This window comes from Candoia aspera, chromosome 12 (genome assembly GCF_035149785.1).
Source record: "Candoia aspera isolate rCanAsp1 chromosome 12, rCanAsp1.hap2, whole genome shotgun sequence".
Lineage (NCBI taxonomy): Eukaryota > Metazoa > Chordata > Lepidosauria > Squamata > Boidae > Candoia > Candoia aspera.
This window is the reverse complement of record NC_086164.1, coordinates 12840692-12858184: the sequence shown is the minus strand read 5'-3', so window position 1 is coordinate 12858184 and position 17493 is coordinate 12840692. Positions and strand designations below refer to the sequence as shown.

Here is a 17493-nt window from a genome sequence, read left to right as displayed (position 1 = left end):
CGGCTCTTCATCTGACGCTGCTGGGATTTAGAGAAACCCAACACCTGTAACCTGCAGAAAGCCTTGACTACAAATTCTGGTTTCAACCCAGAACGCAAAGCATTCCAGGACGCAGGATATCAGAGAACCTCTGACTGGTTAAGGAGCTCCCAACGACCAGGAGAGCCCATATGATGGTGATGGGTGTCCTTATTAACCAAACATCGGGGTTCATGACATACCAACACAGCTCACAAATGGAAAAACACAAGGATCCAATGATGTATCAAACTACTGCCAGTCATAAAACAGGCAAGCTTCTTTTTAATTTCTGTTGCTAGTATTTGCCTGCTTTAGAACGACAGTTTTAGCTAGATGTTTCCTTGTGGCTGATGAGCTGATGGCACTCCACCTGGGGAGGGATACTTCCTTTTTATTCTCCAGCAGCCATTCTGACTAGATGTTCTTTATCAAATCGGAAGAGATGCCATCCCTCTTCGGTGGAAAGATCGGACGCCCCATGCCTCATATAGTACTCGATCGATGGCTTGTTCCAAACCACAACAAGAAAGTGCATGCAGCTACAGTTGGAATCGATCGCGATCTGTTCAGACATAAACGCAGCACAATTCAGCGGTGTCCACTACACCTCAAACCTCTACCAATAGAGCGTATTTTAAAATAGCCAAATTAGCCTGTTGCTTAAATTGGTACAGTAACAAAACTTAGAAAGAACAGTTTTCTTTACAATAGTCATTGCATTCACTTCAGAATTGCTTGTTCAACGCTGGAGGTCTATGTAACTCTACAGTTGTAGATTTGCACTATATCACTGAACCTTCTGTTCTTGAATTCTTTCGTCCTCTAAGCTGGTGATTCTCAACCTTGGCAACTTTAAGAGGCGTGGACTTCGATTCCCAGAATTCCCCAGCCAGTGCTGGCTGGGGAATTCTGGGAGTTGAAGTCCACGCCTCTTAAAGTTGCCATGGTTGAGAAACACTGCTCTAAGCTATTCGGACAAACCAGTTTGACCAGAATGAGATCAAGTCATTAAACGTTTTGTTAAGATTTGAATGTTAGTGTGTACATAAATAAATGCATTTTCACACATGCGGCTCTAGGATGTTGCATCTGGGCTACAATTTTTCTGTCTTAAGAAAAGCAATATTGCACATAAAAATTGTAAGTATAGAGGAATATTCAGCTATGAAACCCCCTGTTTGCAATCTAGGAATTCATAAGCAGTTTTGTCATTTTAGCTGCTGGTTGCACATAAGCTCAGAGATTCTACCTGCTAAGATTCTGGGCAGAGACAGCTGTGAGGGAGGTCAAAAGAGTCAACATGCTGGCCTCCATTGCCATCTTGACTTTTTTAACCCTAGAGACACCCCTGATGCTGTGGATCCTTTCTTTTGCGGCTTTGAAGAACACAGCCACTGATGGTCCACTAAATTAGTGTTGTCCCATCTCAGAAATGGCCGTTTTGACTGAGGGATGATGGAACTTTTAGCCAACAACTCAGCTGGAGGGAATCAATTTTGGGAAGGCTGCAGTAAGTCAGTTTTGACTTTTCTGTCAGCTCTTTAACAATAATTGAGTTGAGCATCAAAGGAAAATGATGACTATAACATTGAAAATATAACTTAAAGTATGAAATAGTTACTTACCTGACTTAAATTTTTTAAAAGTTCCGTTCCAATGCCCCAGCCTGTCAAAACACAGTTGAGAAACTCAGTTGTCTGAATTGGGAAATTTTCCCTTGTTTTGTTCTAACCCAATAGATGTAGACAAAGGCTTTATTCTACAGACCTCTATCAAAAGGTACTTAGCTGGTTTTTGTTTCAGATCTCTCGAAAGAAAAAAAGTGTCACTGCTCGGCTGTGTCTTTGAGCACTGATCCACAACAAAGGGGACTAATCTATTTTTTTTTTCTCCTACCACGCTGATAGAACAATAGGAGTGGCTGCATTTGCTCAACAAACCTATATTGGGTGCTAACGAATTCTTGGAGTCACCAAAATCTTTTGAACCTTAAGCTAATTAAATGAACTCGGATCACACAATGTGCTCAAAACCAGGTACAATTCACGAAGTTCGATATTTGGGTGCAAACACAGCCAATGTTTCTGAAATACGGCCACCTCTGCCATTGCTTGAGGAACTGATAGGTCACTTAGAAGTTGCTGACCTCCTAGCAGAGAGGCAGGGTGAGAGGGTCTGCTGTTTCTTTTCTCCTTCCTGACTTCCAGGATCCTCTCCCAAGCAGGGACTTGTCTCAGAACTGGATGCAAGGGGTCCTGCTTTACATATTCCACCCTTCTAGCCAAGAGAGAGTTCTGGACAATAAATACAGGGTGGGGATGTGAATGTGGATCCAAAGCTAACTCTTCTCCAAGCCTGCTGCGATACCCTAACTCCACATCATCATTCTGCCTTCTGCTTTCTGGCTGTGTTAGAAACAGCGGTAAGGAAACACAGAGGTTGCTTACCTCTATAGGCATCCATAACATAGAAATCTTCTAAGTATAACAGCTTGCCAATCCAAGGATCATAGGTGTAGTAATACATAGCAAAACCTACAATGCCAGCATCTGTGGAGAGAGAAGCATCGCTTTAAGGAATTACGTTCCCAGGGTACACACGGCAAGGCTATCAAGTGACTAAAGAAACTCCGTTTGGTTTCTTTCAATTCATTAACATAACTTAATATTAAAAGCTTTTGACAGAAGTCCTTCTTGGACAGATGTGGATGTATGAAGATTTGATGTAATGACTTAACCAAGAACTAACTGCATTGCTGTAAGGATAGCCTTCCATTAAAATGGACCCATCATCATCACCATCATCATCACCATCCTACCAAGTCATTACAGGTAGTCCTTGGTTAATGACCATTCATTTAGTGGCTTATGATGGTGCTGAAAAAAAGACTTTGAACCGTTCCTCGCACTAACGGCCATCGCAGCATCCTGCAGTCATATGATCGCCATTTTCAACCTTCCCAGCTGGCTTCTGGCAAGCAAAATCAATGAGGAACCATGTGATTCGCTTAACAGCCACATGGTTTGCTTAATAACCACAGTGATTTGCTTATCAACTGCCATAAGAAAGGTCATAAAATCAGATTGGATTTGCTTAATGACCACTTAGCAACTGAAATTCTGGTCCCAATTGTCATTAAGTGAGGACTGCCTGTACATTTTACTCTGAACTGGGAAACAGGCAAACATGGGGTAGGAGGTGTCAAGTCACGACAGCAGCTTCAATCACACCACTGGCATCTGGACTTTTTTGAGCACTCCCCCACAAATGCCTCTGCTTGCAAACAATTAAAATTTAGCCACACTCTGCAGGCCAAATTCTACATGATACCGGAGAGTAGCTATTTGATGTTGTCAGGCCCCTTGAGTCTGGTAAACTCAGGAAACAAGAACCAATTGGATTTCTGGAATAATCTTATTGATAGTAACAGATTCTTGAAAGCCTACAAAGCAATTCTGCAGCTTAACTTACACCTAGCGTAATTAAAGCAGAGTTAGTCTGAGTCCCCTTCTATTGCTTCCTCGCTGCTCTGGATTAAAGAATATTTTCTTTTAACAGTCATCCTCTGTTCCCAGGATCTGTTAGACATTCCATCAGAAGTGTCTTTTTTAAAAGTGCATGCACACAGACACACACACACACACACGCCCAATTAGTTTGGCAAAACAACGCTGGAGAATGTGATGTTTAACATCTTGCTGCACAGTGAAATTGAGCTCCTGCATTTATTTATTATTTCAGCGCTGCTCCTTCCCAAAGGAGCTCGGAACAATTTACAGGGGAATAAAAGCAATCTTCAATAAAGCCATCAAAGTCAAAACCAGCAATGCATAAAAATAACAAAATGGAACACTAAAACAAATTTGATTTTAAAAGAAAAAAAGAAAAAGTCTGAAAGACAATCCGGTGCTTAATATTTTTTTTAATCTGATAAATGGCTGGGCAAATAGGTATGTCTTCAGTTATTTTCTGAATCATAACAGTGAAGGGCCCAACCAAACATCTCTGGGGAGACTATTCCAGAATTGGGATGTTGCATGGGAAAGGCCCTACCTTCTGGCCACTAACTGCAAGCCACGCCCACCAGTGGGACCACAAGCAGGGCTTCCTCCCCGGTGGGCGTTACGGGTGGATGGTATACTTGAGGTTCCGTAATTTCTTTGGACACAAAGCATCTCAGTCCCCTCGAGAAGGACAGAAAGTTCAAGGGTATCGTGTTTCGGTACTTTTGCAAATACTGGGATTTCCCAAGAATTTTGGTAATTCCCCTTTTTTTAAAAATAATGCTCTTTTGATCATCTCCACTTGTTCCTTTGAACCCTCTCTGTTTACAACTGAAAAGAATGTACAGTAATTATCTCAAAAACAAAGTGGGAAAAGAATCTTTGTGTGATCTGTTTTTCACTAGAGAGTGGAATATTAATTGGAAGATGGGTTAGGAGGAAGAATTGTGTAATACAGTGTACCTTTCTAACAGCCCTTTAGTCTTGAATCCACCTGACCTCCAACTTCTACTTTGAAGTTCTTTAAAAAGTGTCTGGAGTTTCACAACACAATTCTCTATATATTTGGGGGGGGGGGTGTCTCCTTGGTAGTTCCTTGTTTAGGGTATTGGTTTTTTGCTTGATTGTCTATTTGACCAAGGAGAAAACCACACCCCTAGCAACACAGGCAGGGCAAGCTACAGTATATAAACAGGGAGCAAACCACACACTCACCAGCACTGATGGTGTTACCTAGTTGGGTCATGAAATGTCTGCAAGCCAACAACCAGGCTCAGAGAGCACCAAGGACTCCACCATTCAACCCTGAGCTACAGAGATTCTCTTCTAGTGATACGCAAATAATTGTTATGTTTGTAGGCAAGATGGTGGCTTTGGAGTAGAATGTGACTTGAGCTGAGACAGCAGGGAGGAGTCTTTTTGGTTAATCCGATTTTTAAAAAAAGTCTCACCTTTGGTCTTCCCCAGCTACAGTTCTGGAGTAAGCCAGAGAGGAGGAGACTATTGAATTTCTTGGATACTGCAAGCCACGAGTAGGTACTTTCCATCCTGCAAGGATGGTTGGACTCATTTCACCAGCTAAAATCATACCTTTTGGGCTTACCTAGCATTACATTTTCCGTTGATACCTCTGCTACTAAACACTGGAAAAAGGGATGTGATCCAAAACCATCTCGAAGTAAATCTGAAAATATTCAAGCCATTGAGTGAAGGGAGAAAAGTACTACATGACACACACGCACGCACGCACGCAATGTGCCGCCACCACTGGTCCCAGAGCAGACTCCCTTGGGCAGATTTTGTACGTTCCACCAGAATGGAGAAGAGGATCAACTCTCCAGAATTAAAACTATAGAGGGTGGTTAGGCTTTCTTTCCCAGGCAAGACAAGTAAAATACACATGCATTAAAGCATCTAAAGGCTATATATTAACTTTTAGGGCCTCTTTAATGACATGTATATTCTCAGGACACGCAAGTAACAGATCACTTGGTAAAATGATAGGAATTGTCCTCCAAGAATCCAAATAGAAATGTATGTATGCAGTTACCTAAATTATTAGGGAGTAAGGTAAGCTAGAACTGTCTACTTGCTATCTTATTTTGAATTATAGAGTGCGCCTCTTGTTTTTTAATACAGTTTTCTTTTTTGATTGTGAGATTGGAACAGGCACATGGAAGGAATGTAATCCTTGAGGCCAAGGGAAGATTTTAATCAGGACCACACAAGAATGAGAGAACACCCTTTTCAACACCCCCTAGGTGATCCTGCATCTTCAGAGGATTGTCTTGCTGTTTTCACTGCCCTAAGCTCCATGGACTGGACTAAGCTTGGCAGGTGACAGCACCTAGGTGTTCTTGGTTGATTCCCAAAAAGTTGAGTAGGATCAACCTGGTTGGTACTTGAATGGGAGATTGCCAGGTAAATTCCCAGGCTGTAAACTAGACTGGGACCTTCCAGGAAGAAGGCAAAGGGCAAACTACTTCAGAAGTTCCCGAGAGAGGAGGGGACAGGCACAAAACTTCCTTTTCCCCAAGTGGAGGATGAACCTTTCCAGTGTACAAAACAAAACCCTCCAAGCTGCTGTTTTACCTGTTTCTGTTATTTTTACTGCTTCAGGCATGTTTTCATAAGCAGCCAGTTCCTGCCAAGAGAAGAAACCAGAATGTCACCAGGATAAAGGAATACATTTTACTTGTTTGTTTAAATGCAGCAGCAGAGTAGCATTCGTAGTCTGGCAAAGGGCAGCCATGAAGGCAGGAATGATGGGAAGCCTTCTCACGGGGTAAAGAGGGGGCAGCCTACAAGGCCAGAGGGGAAGGGCTGGCCCCAGGGAGCCAATGAGTAGAGCAGCCATCGCCAAAGCCCTCTATCCATGCAACTGAAAGATCTCTTGCAGCTAAATAGTGTGTTAAATGGAAGAGAAGAGAAACCTAGCTATACCCAGATAAGCAGGGATTAACACCAGACAAACAAACAGAAAACAATACCCTGATCAAGGAACTACCAAGGAGACAAACAATCAAGTAGACAAACAATCCATTAAGTCAGAACACTTCCACAGAACTTTTGAAGTGTGATCTTGTCTATCCAGGATGGCAGTGGTGGTTTATTGTTATTTAAGGCCAGTGTTTCTCAACCTCAGCAACTTTTAGACGTTGCCAGTTGGGCAATTCTGGGAGTTGGAGTCCACCCATCTAAAAGTTGCTGAGATTGAGAAACCCTGTTTTAGGCTATTCTTTGATGAAATAAAATAGAAACTCTATTTCTGTTTTATTTTGCATCTGTTGTGAACTACCATGTGTCACTTCAGGTTCTGTGGTATACAAATCTAATAAACCAGTAAAAAAGACCCCTTGTCCCACACCATGCTTCAATACAGGTTTTCTAAAACAAAACATTCTTATCCGAACTTGAAGCAGCCGCAGGTTTTGGTGAGCGGAACTTATAACCAACCATTGGCCACAACTTTGGTAACATAGCCTTAAGAGAGCATGGAACATGGTTAAAGGCCATAAGGAACACAGTAAGAAGGCAGCGCGCACAGTCCCATCAAGCCACAAAAGTGCGTTAGGCACCATAGTAAAGGTAAAGGTTTCCCTTGACGTAAAGTCCAGTCGTGTCCGACTCTAGGGGGCGGTGCTCATCTCCGTTTCAAAGCCTTGGAGCCAGCGTTGTCCATAGGACACTTCCGGGTCATGTGGCCAGCATGACGACACGGAACGCCGTTACCTTCCCGCCGAAGCGGTACCTATTGATCTACTCACATTTGCATGTTTTCGAACTGCTAGGTGAGCAGGAGCTGGGACTAGCAACGGGAGCTCACCCCGCCGCGCGGTTTCGAACCGCCGACCTTCCGATCGACAGCTCAGCGGTTTAACCCGCAGCGCCACCGCGTCCCTTTGTTAGGCACCATAGGAATACATTTAAAGCCCAGATGCAGCTTCTTTGCTTTTGACTTTGGTGGCTGTATGACCCTAGCCATTGTCATTTATAGACCATAGTTTGAGGCTGAAAGTGATTGATGAAACCAGGTACCCTAGTCAAAACAAGCCCTGCCTTGGCCTGCTGGGCCAACCCACTCACTTTCATCCATGAGTTCTGCCTCTGCATCCTATGTTTATTGTACTTCTTAACAGTGGATAGGTTAGACCAGATTCGACCCCATATCTCCTCTCCCCTTGCCTCTTCTTACTTTGATGAGACGCAGGATTTCAGGGCAGTCCTGCGGCTCAGCTGGACGCACCCGGAAGCGATTCATGGAGTTGCCAATACCCGCCATAATGAGAGCTTGAAGCAGCAGGGTGGCTGTTCGCTTCCCACAAAGGGGCTTGAGCGCTGCTGGGCCTCTGCTTGGGCTGCTTCATTCACCATCTCAAAGACTGATGCTTGGACAAGGCAAGAAAAAGAAAAAGAAGACAAGAAGACGACTTCTTCCTTCACCACCACTCTCCCCCACCTCCTGTTTTCTCCTGCCTGTTTACAAAGGTGGAGATTGGAGATGTGATCTCTGTTTCAGGCCAGCTTCCATCTCAGCTTGTACTTCACTTGGAGGGTCACCCGACAGGCTCTGATCATGCAAAGAGTCACAATGGGACCAGCATCACAATATTCCACCTCTCCTCTCCTCATCTTCTTCCCTATAATCAATTATTAAGATGAGCTAAAAGGGGGAGGGAAGATCTCAAGGTCGGCCAACTCTGATTCTACTTTTCAACGTTCAAAATTTCAGATGGGGATTTATTAATTCACTTGTTAGTCTTTTTCGCCCCTCTTCTGAGAAACACACAGGTAGGTGGATGTCCCCAACAGGGGAAGGTAGGAAAAATGTACAAGGAGGCCATCTTCTTGGAATATGTCTTCACTTATCATTGGAAAAAAGAAACTCTAATAGAATGCCCACCCTGCACTTATCCTTGATTTGCGTAACCACCGTTTATTGAATAAGGCACAATTGGTTGGGTATGTTTAATATGCTGAAGTCTCACACAGTACTAAACAACCAGTTGCTTAGTGTGAGGAATGAACTGACCAAAGTTTGCCCCTCTCTTGGAAGTGATCTAAGACTCTGGTGTCTATTTAGGGACACACAAGCAGAGGATGTTTGAATGAATAGGGAAAGACAGCTTTAAAACAGACATGTTGGCATTTTAACAGGGTGATCCAAAAATAAAAACGATAGTAATGGTAAATGTAATAGTGACTATTTGTTTACCATGTGTGCGTGTTGTATCTTCTATTTTACGTTGGCCGGCTGTGCTAGATTCAAGCTGTAGATTCTTACTGATATAATGCCATTCTCCTGAAATTCACGAGCAACAGAGATCAGGGAGAATAGCTCTTTGTGATCTAAAACAGTAATTCTACATAAAATGACCACTTATATTATAGAAAAAATTACAGATGTATCTTTCTGACCGTTGGGTGTAAGTTATGGTTTAGGGATTTATACAATGCAGGAGGGTTTGAGTAAGTTTGCATCACTCATGGCAATGCCATGTTTTCCACTAATAATAGCTTGAAACAAACCAGTGGTTTATATTTTTAGTCCTGCAGAGTGCTGATGGCATAGAAGGTGCCCTTGTGCAGAATTTCACGAATCACCCCCATCCAAAAACCGTTTTTTAAAAATATTCCAGCCATGTGCATGCACATTCACCTGCCACTGAGGATTTTTTTTCAATCTTGCACCTAGTGCTCCCCCCCCCCATCATGTGGCGCACAATTTGCACACTGGGTTGCAGCGTTCTTGCCTTCAGTAGTCCCCTTTCTTGACTTCTTTGACTTAATATTCTAGTTTTTAGATACAGGGGGCTCTAGAGGCTGGATAAAATCTGTAAAACATCTCAGTCCGTTCAAAGATTCTCTCAAACCCCATGTATCACAAACCATGGTTTTCAAACTCACTCTGAAACATTTCCATTGATTAGTCACAATCATTGCCAGTTTTAGGCATTGTGCCAAAAGGTAGTTAGGCTTTTGAACACTAAACAATGAAGCATAACAACTGAACTTCTGTTTTTTATTCAGTGCATCTTCCAGTCCACATTTCCCACTGTTGCATTATTAGGTCTGCATAAACAAGTCAGGTGGCGTAGCTTTTCAGCAGGTGGGAGTGTCTGCAGGGAGGGTCAAAAAAGTCAAGAGGACAACTGTGATTGAAGCCCCGCCCCCTTTAAATGACGCATGTCGAAGGGGGTGGGGCTTCAGTAGCACAGTCACAGCCGCCATCTTGACCTTTTTGATCCCTCCCTGGGTGGAACCCCCTGGAAAGGGGTGCATTTTGTCACTTGGCATATTGCTGGGAGACTCCTGTTGTTTAAAGGGGAATTGAATGCCACAGAGAGATTGAAGATCCCTTGAATTGCCTAACAGGGTAGCTTTTAAAAGAATCCTTGCCAATGCAATGCAACTTTGTTTTTAATAAGAGAAACAGGTCCTTCAGAACATTGCACTTGTAGATAAGGAAAAAGAGTTCTGTATAATCATACTAATAGGCTTTGTAATCAATAATCCTTCTGCTGACATATTTGTTTTAAAAAGTTTCTAAATTACTGAATAGCTTCATCCAAACTATATAAATTGATTTCCTCAAACTCAAGTACATCAGTCAGGAGAAACAATAAAGGGAAATCTTCGTTCTTTTAAGAATGTTTGGGGTGTCTGAATGGCACCTTTGTTAAATCCTTCATCATGGTGGCATAGTTTGTAATTTTGGTTTGGGATTTTGTCTTCTGTATAGAGGGGTCCCTTCTGGGCATAATTTGATTCACCCTCTTCAATTGTATTCCCAGCTATCCTGTCACATCAAAATGTGGTAAGCCAACCTGGTTTGGGACCACTTCATGCAGGGTGAAGGAATAGCTCTCTCTCCCAGCATCCAACCCAGAGAGCACTCCTTGTCTGTCACCACACCAAACTGAAAAAAAAAGGAAGGAATTCCAGAAAAAGCACTAAACTGAAGTCTAAAAAGAGCTTGATTCTCAGGTGACATCAGTTCATTGTCAGGCTCCGTCTGAACACTCCTGTGCAAAACACTTGTGCAAAATTCAAAGTGGGTTTTGACAGATAGCTCTACTTGCTGGTCTAACCATCTGTCAAAACATGCCTTGTTCCTGGGACAAGGTCCCAGCTGACATTAAGGAACATAGTGGGTTGTTTTGTGCTGGCTGGGGATGTTTCACAGAAAAAGGAGATAAGCAAAGCCTAGGGAATTCATCAATCTCTGTCCTTAATGTGCCCTATATATCATAAATAAGGGCATCACCACTTGTTAGTATACTGCGGTAATCTGCTTTTCATGGATATTATCATCATCTACATATAACACATTTAGAAAATGTTGTGGCCCTGCTTCTAGTTATTTATTTATGCATCTAATTGCATGGATATAAAAACAGTCTTGGAACCAATCCAAGAGTCTTATCTTTAGAAAAGTTAATTAAAAACCAGACATGATGCTGTAAATGAGTCCAAAATCCATGACCCTTAGTCTTGTGTAAATCAGAATTGCTCAGGCTGATATGAGAACTTCAGAAAGCTGAAAAGGGATCAAGTCTCTCATTCCAATGGAAAGCCATCATGTTTGCATCCAGTCTTCACCTGCTATTACTTCTGCTGTTATCCATCTCTTGGCTGACTGCACAAGCTACAAATCGTAAGAAAACCTTGGGGATCTTTTTAGATAAGTTCTAGTTCTCAAGCTCCTGCAGATGTCAGAATCAAGGGGAATCCTTTGGAACTTGGCCTTTTTTAAAGAGGCGGATGCAATAGGACTAGGATTAAAATCTACGATCATTTATGGATCTGTTGGAAACTAAAGACCATAGACTGCAAGGGATGTGCTTACACAACACATTTACCTAGTTCAGTTAAAGACCTAGACTTAACATGCTGAACTTGGTTAGTTCCTTTGGAGCTTAGCATATTGTGCAAATCTAGTCTAGTAATGGATGGTTCAATGGATGGTGTGAACCTAAAAACGGATTAATTTAATAGCCAGCATGTAGTATGAAAGCAGACAGTGAGCCAACTTCCAGACAAAGATGGAAGATTGTGTCACACAAGATGCAAATTGTCCACTATTGTACTTTGTTCTTATTCAGATGTGGGGGACCGGATCAAAATCAGGATTGTAGACTCTCCAGGGTCATCCAGATCAGATTTGAAGTCCAAATATTGCTGGGGAAGGAGGGAGGATCAGAAATTTCTTCACTGACTCAAGAAAAATTTCAAGTTGAGCTCTTCCCCTCCAGAAGCCGAGCTTCTGTCTTTCTGTTGAGAGGGATCAGAAACATTCTTTGGTCCTATGACCATGTGAGTGTAGCCAAAGGCAGTAAGAACTTTTAGAATTCTGAGTTTAGATATTTCCAGAAAGAGATAATTCTGGCAAGAATTCAGCATATTCCACCCTATGTTTCAGGGCAGAAACATAATTATAAAAGTGAATTATTACTATTACTATTATTATTATTTTGAGAGAAGGATTTAAAATTAAATGAATGCCTTTAAGAAGCCTCATGGTCAGCTGTTAATCATACAAAGCACAATCCAACCCTTCCTTTCCCAGAAAAGAAAAAGTAATTTGTTGGTGATTTGGGAAAAGGGAAGATAAAAAGGAAAAAAACAGTTAATAAGCAGCTTTTTATTTTGTCGCTGAGGGTTAAACCGCTGAGCTGCTGAGCTTGCCGAGTGGAAGGTCAGCAGTTCGAATTTGCGTGACGGGGTGAGCTCCCGTTGCTAGTCCCAGCTCCTGCCAACCTAGCAGTTCGAAAACATGCAAACGTGAGTCGATTAATAGGTACTGCTTCAGCGGGCAGGTAACGGCGTTCCGTGTAGTCATGCCGGCCAGATGACCACGGAAGTGTCTACGGACAAACGCCGGCCCTTCAGCTTTGAAACGGAGATGAGCACCGCCCCCTAGAGTCGGACACGACTGGACTTAATGTCAAGGGGAACCTTTACCTAATAGAAAGTGACCAGACTCATATGCTGCAGTAAGTCACGGTTTAACTGTGGCTTGTTGAGTAAGCCCTGTTTGGCTGTTCTGGCACCAAAAAGTCCATCTAGTCCAACATTCATTATAATAGAAATGAAGTTGTCTTTCATTCTGCTAACCATGGCTTGCTGTACTGTTGAACAAGCCATACTTAGCTCTGTTCTCATACCCTGCTAAGCCATAACCATGGCTTAGGAAGGACAATGGTTGAGCTGACAATCTACCACATCAAAACTAACCAACCTATATGATGGTTAACACAATGCACAAACCCAGCCAGAGATCCATGTATTTGACCTGTGGAAATCCAGTGAGGACTTATGTGGCCCAATAGCTGAACTGAAACTTGTTTTATTTTCCAGCTGATTGCACCCATGTTGCAGACTTTGGTAACTGTGTAGGTGATACAAGCGGTTTTTGCCCCAAAGGGGTTGCCTGTGGTTGTAAAAATCAAATTCCCTATTGCAAGTAAGTTACTTCCTTGCTTTGAGGATCGGGGAGGGGAGCTCTACTTGCAAAGTCCACTCTCTTCTTAAAAGTCTCCAGACATGGAGAACCCACAACCTCCATGGGCAGACTGTTCCACTGTTGCGTAGACCTTACTACCATCATGAAGTTTTTCCTTCTCTTCAAACAAAATCTAGGTAGCTGCATCTTATATCTGTTATTCCCGGTCCTAGTTTCTGTGGCCTGGAAAAGCATTCTTGACTATCTTCCCTGTAGCTCCCTTTATGTACCTGAACATGGCTATCACTTCTCCCCTAAGTCTCCTTTTCTTTGTCTCACATCCAAAATTCCTTCAGCCTGTCCTTGTAGGGCATGTCCTCAAGCCCCTGAATCACCTTTGTTGCCCTCCCCTGAACCCTTGTTGATAAAGAAACCCGGACGGAATGTTTGAGGTTAATAAGGTTGACCTTCCCAAAGGCCCTGAAGACCTGGTTTTGCCGTCTTGCCTGGGGCGGGAAAGTGAATAACCATTCTTGGGGATGGCTCGCACCCTAGAGTCCCTCCCACCAGCCTGGATTTTACATCTCTCTTGGATTTTATTTATTTATTGTGTTTTATCATAATTGTTTTATGTGATTTTAATGTTTACGTTTTATGTGGGATTTTATTGTAAACCGCCCAGAGTCCCTCTTCTGGGGGAGATGGGCGGTGGCTAAATTTGAGTCATAAATAAATAAATAAAATAACTTGCAGATGTTACTTTAGAACAGCAAGGAAGCCCTTGAGTCAGATCCCATGATCAAAGGTTTCACAGAAACCCTTATCAGAGCATCTTCAGTCATTTCCTTCTCCCATGTTGCCAGATGGGAGAGGTGTGTGAAGTTGGAGTGTAAAGTGATTTATTATGGCTATTGAGGACATCAAGGACATGAGGTCAAGCTATGCCAGGAATACCATCTGGATGGGAGAGGGAGTGACATGTTTCACGGGAAAGGGGACTAACTAAGGGAATGTTTTAAGTTAGGTTTGAGCGGGAAATCTTTATTTGCAGCTTGCCTTCTGTACCGTTCATTACGCTTCATTAAAACAGTTAAAGGAATCCCAGCCTCCTGACTGTGATTGTGTGAATGCTCGAATGATCAGGTGCTGACACCTTGATTCTAACACCCAGCCCCAGGCTTGTTGGGTGGACCAGCACCCATATTCATGATACAGAGGTAGGCTATGCTTTGCAGGGAAAGCAGGTCAAAGCTTCTTAATTTTGGTCTCCTCCATGTCTATCTCTAGGTGTCCCTCTTACCGAAACAAATGGCAAGATTATTGGTACATGGGGCCCAAATGTGACTACCTTTGGAGCACTCTGGACTTGATTTTGGTGATCGTTGCTCCTGCAGTAGCATTGGCTATACTTGCCACCACCTTAATGAAGTGGGTTGGCTACTTTAAGAGCAAGCCGAAAGGAAGCCGGTGAGTAGATTTGGGGCAGAGAGAAAAAGACTTCTTCTGATCAAGGAAGGCTTCATTTCTAACACAAGAGATTTTCACCAAATTCCTCCCCCCGACCAATGAATGTATAGATAACACTGAACTAGAAGTTTCAAGCATCTCGATTAATAAAGAGGAAGCTTAGAGGCATCACAGAGCTAATGTTTATATAATACACTAAGCCATAGTTTGCCTAATTAAGATTTGTTCATCACCTTACAATTGGCTGGGATTACTCATTTTAATGGTCTATGAGCCTAGCCTGTTTTTCTCCTCATTAGTAGCATGTTACATTTCCACTTTTAATAATTCCTTTTTTAACAAATGATATTCTGATGAATTTTCAGGTATCAAGCAAGGCAACCAAAGCTTCCGGTGCCTGTCACCCCACACAGACCTCAACCCCAAGGAAATCTGGTAAGCAAATATATTTTAAATTTATTTCATTGTTGTTGTTATGGCTTTGGGTTACATTTGTTTTAATTTAAGAAGTTTTTAAAGGAATTTGTTTGTTTATTTGTTTATTTATTTGATGGAATGTTTTGCTTCTACAAAAAAGGGGGGGGCTGATACAGGTAGCCCTCACTAAATGACCACAAGTGGGACTGGAATTTTGGTTGCTAAGTGATATGGTCATTAAGTGAATCTGACCTGATTTTACAACCATTTTTGCAGTGGTCATTTAAGCAAATGATGTGGTTAAGTGAATCACATGGTTGTTAAGTGAATCATGCAGTTCCCATTGATTTTGCTTGCCGGAAGACGGCTGGGAAGGCTGAAAATGGCAATCATGTGACTGCGGAATGCTGTGATGGTCATAAGTGTGAACCATTGCCAAGTGCTTGAATCTTGATCACATGACTGCAGGGATGCTGGGAGAGTCGTAAGTGCAAGAACTGGTCACAAGTCAGGTTTTAGTGCCATCGTAAGTCTGAACTGTTGCTAAACGAATGATCATTAAGCAAGGACTACCTGTAGTTATTTTTAGAAATCTCTTGCATCATTTTTTTAACACCCCATCTACCTTCCAATGGAAATTGATATGGGACCTCTGATATACAAGGTGCAATTAATTCCTATTACTGATATTCCCAGAATTATGTGGAAAAGTTTGGTCTAGTGGTGAAGGCTCCAGGCTAGAATCCAGGAGGCTGTGAGTTCTAGTCCCTCCTTAGGCACAAAAGCCGGCCGGGTGACCCTGGGCCAGTCCCTCTCTCTCAGCCCAACCCACCTCACAGGGTTGTTGTTGTGGGGAAAAGAGGAGGGGGAAGGGGTATTACGTATGTTCAATGCCTTGAGTTATTTATAAAAATAATAAAGGCAGGATAAAAAATCTATAAAAAATGGCATAAATTTATGTTCAGTATATAAATACATTCAATACAAGGCAACTTGCAAAGTTACACAAGAACTTGAGGCTTTCAGATAATAGTGGGACTAAGAGGAACAGGATGAAGATAGAAACTCATTAGCTAATGATAAAAGATTGGTTGCAGCAGGGAAAGAACACTAATACTGCCACCGTATGCACTGTATATTACTCTGGAAGTATTTTCAAAGGTAAATATAATAGCAATCCAGGAACTGCCCAGAAACTACATCTGTCCTGGGTTTTGGCAGTGTTGCAGTAATAGTTTGTCACTGCCTCCGCTTTCTTCTATTTTTTCTTTAGCTCCCTGTCTTACCAGCAGCCTCTGAATTCCCAAGTGGTCCCCATCCAGGTCTTAAACAGGGCTGGCCTTGCTAAACTTCCAAAATAATTCACCTTTGACTAGTTGCTGCCACCTGCTGAAGCTATGAACTATCATCCAATGGCAAGCATAGATCTGGAACAGGGATCACTTTCTAGATGTTGTTAAAACTACAACTCTTCGCATCCTCTCCTTTAGCCATGCTGGCTACTCAGTGGTCGAGGAAGGGTTCACAAGAGGATGGAGAAACTGCATCACTCGCTTGTTCGTTTGTTCCTTCCTGGAACAGGATCTGAGCTTAGGAGACAACAAGGGGAAAGCATGAACTTGATTAAGGGAACAAGGAAGCCGAGAAGGACCAGGGTTAGAGAAGGCAACAGCTAGCAATGTCCCAAAAAGAAAGAGTCCAAAACCAATTAAAAAATAAGAGTTTAGGCTAGCAACCCTGAGAGTGCAGTTTTCTCCGAAGTAACACCCACCCTTTTGCATGCCAGTACAGCACATCCTTGCCTGTGAAAGAAAAATAAATAAATAACAAAGTTATGACAATGGGCTTCTTATAGAGAGAGGGAAGGAGGAAGGAAGGCATGGTTCATACAGGAAATGAAAATGTGGTAATAACTACCTGTGCAATGGGAACAGTGATTAGTAAGCTTTTAGAAGGTCAGCCTAAGGTACAGTGTCCAATTTTGATTCCATAATGATAGAGCCATGGTTGATTTTTTTCCAGTTTTGTTTTTCCTCCATCGACATAGGCCTGGATCAGTTTCTTTTTCATAAATATTGTATCTTGGAGTGCTTTTTTTTTCTATTAAAACAAAAACAAAATCAAAGCAATCTGCTTATTTCCCACTCCCGATTTTTCTTACACAGGATGGCCTGGCCAACGAAACGTTTTTATTTCCCAGACTCCAACAGCAGACCCCATTTCCTGAAAGATTCAGGTATGACAGCCCTGGATAAAGGTTTGTGTTTTCCATCATAGGGTTTGAATCCGGATTGTTAGCTTTCTTTCACACTCAGTAACATCAGTGGAGCTCATGTACTCACAACTAATTTTAAACATTTATTTCAGTGGATGGAAATCAAATATCATCTACTGAACTGGACTGAATCTGGACCATATATGCATGTGTGTGTGTGTGTGTGTAGCATAAACACACTATATAGACTGTGTGTTTGTGTATACACACACACATAATCCACACAAAGAGGAGCTATTTCACATTACTTTATTCCATCTACAGCATTGTGTCTGAGTCACTTCAAAGAAAAAGATTTATTATGAATTCAGCCTTACAGTAACTTCCACATTATGATCATAATGTATACAGTATGTGACAACTGC

General features: G+C 42.2%; 1 protein-coding gene across 3 annotated transcripts in view; it reads right to left on the bottom strand.

Moving 5' to 3' along the window:
• Positions 1–265: 265 nt before the first annotated feature.
• SATL1 (spermidine/spermine N1-acetyl transferase like 1) overlaps positions 266–17493 on the bottom strand; it is a 21714-nt gene continuing 4486 nt past the window's right edge. The window contains exons 2-7 of one of the 3 annotated variants that reach the window (XM_063313705.1): positions 16625–16655; positions 6117–6168; positions 5128–5208; positions 2469–2570; positions 1647–1687; positions 266–583 (exon numbers count right to left, since the gene is read on the bottom strand). In XM_063313705.1, the coding sequence (XP_063169775.1) occupies positions 413–583; positions 1647–1687; positions 2469–2570; positions 5128–5208; positions 6117–6147 (426 nt within the window). In that variant the 5' untranslated portion in view covers positions 6148–6168; positions 16625–16655 and the 3' untranslated portion in view covers positions 266–412. Of the gene's footprint in view, positions 584–1646; positions 1688–2468; positions 2571–5127; positions 5209–6116; positions 6169–7719; positions 7974–16624; positions 16656–17493 lie in introns of those variants that run through there. The other 2 variants (XM_063313703.1, XM_063313704.1) reach the window with 2 other exon arrangements.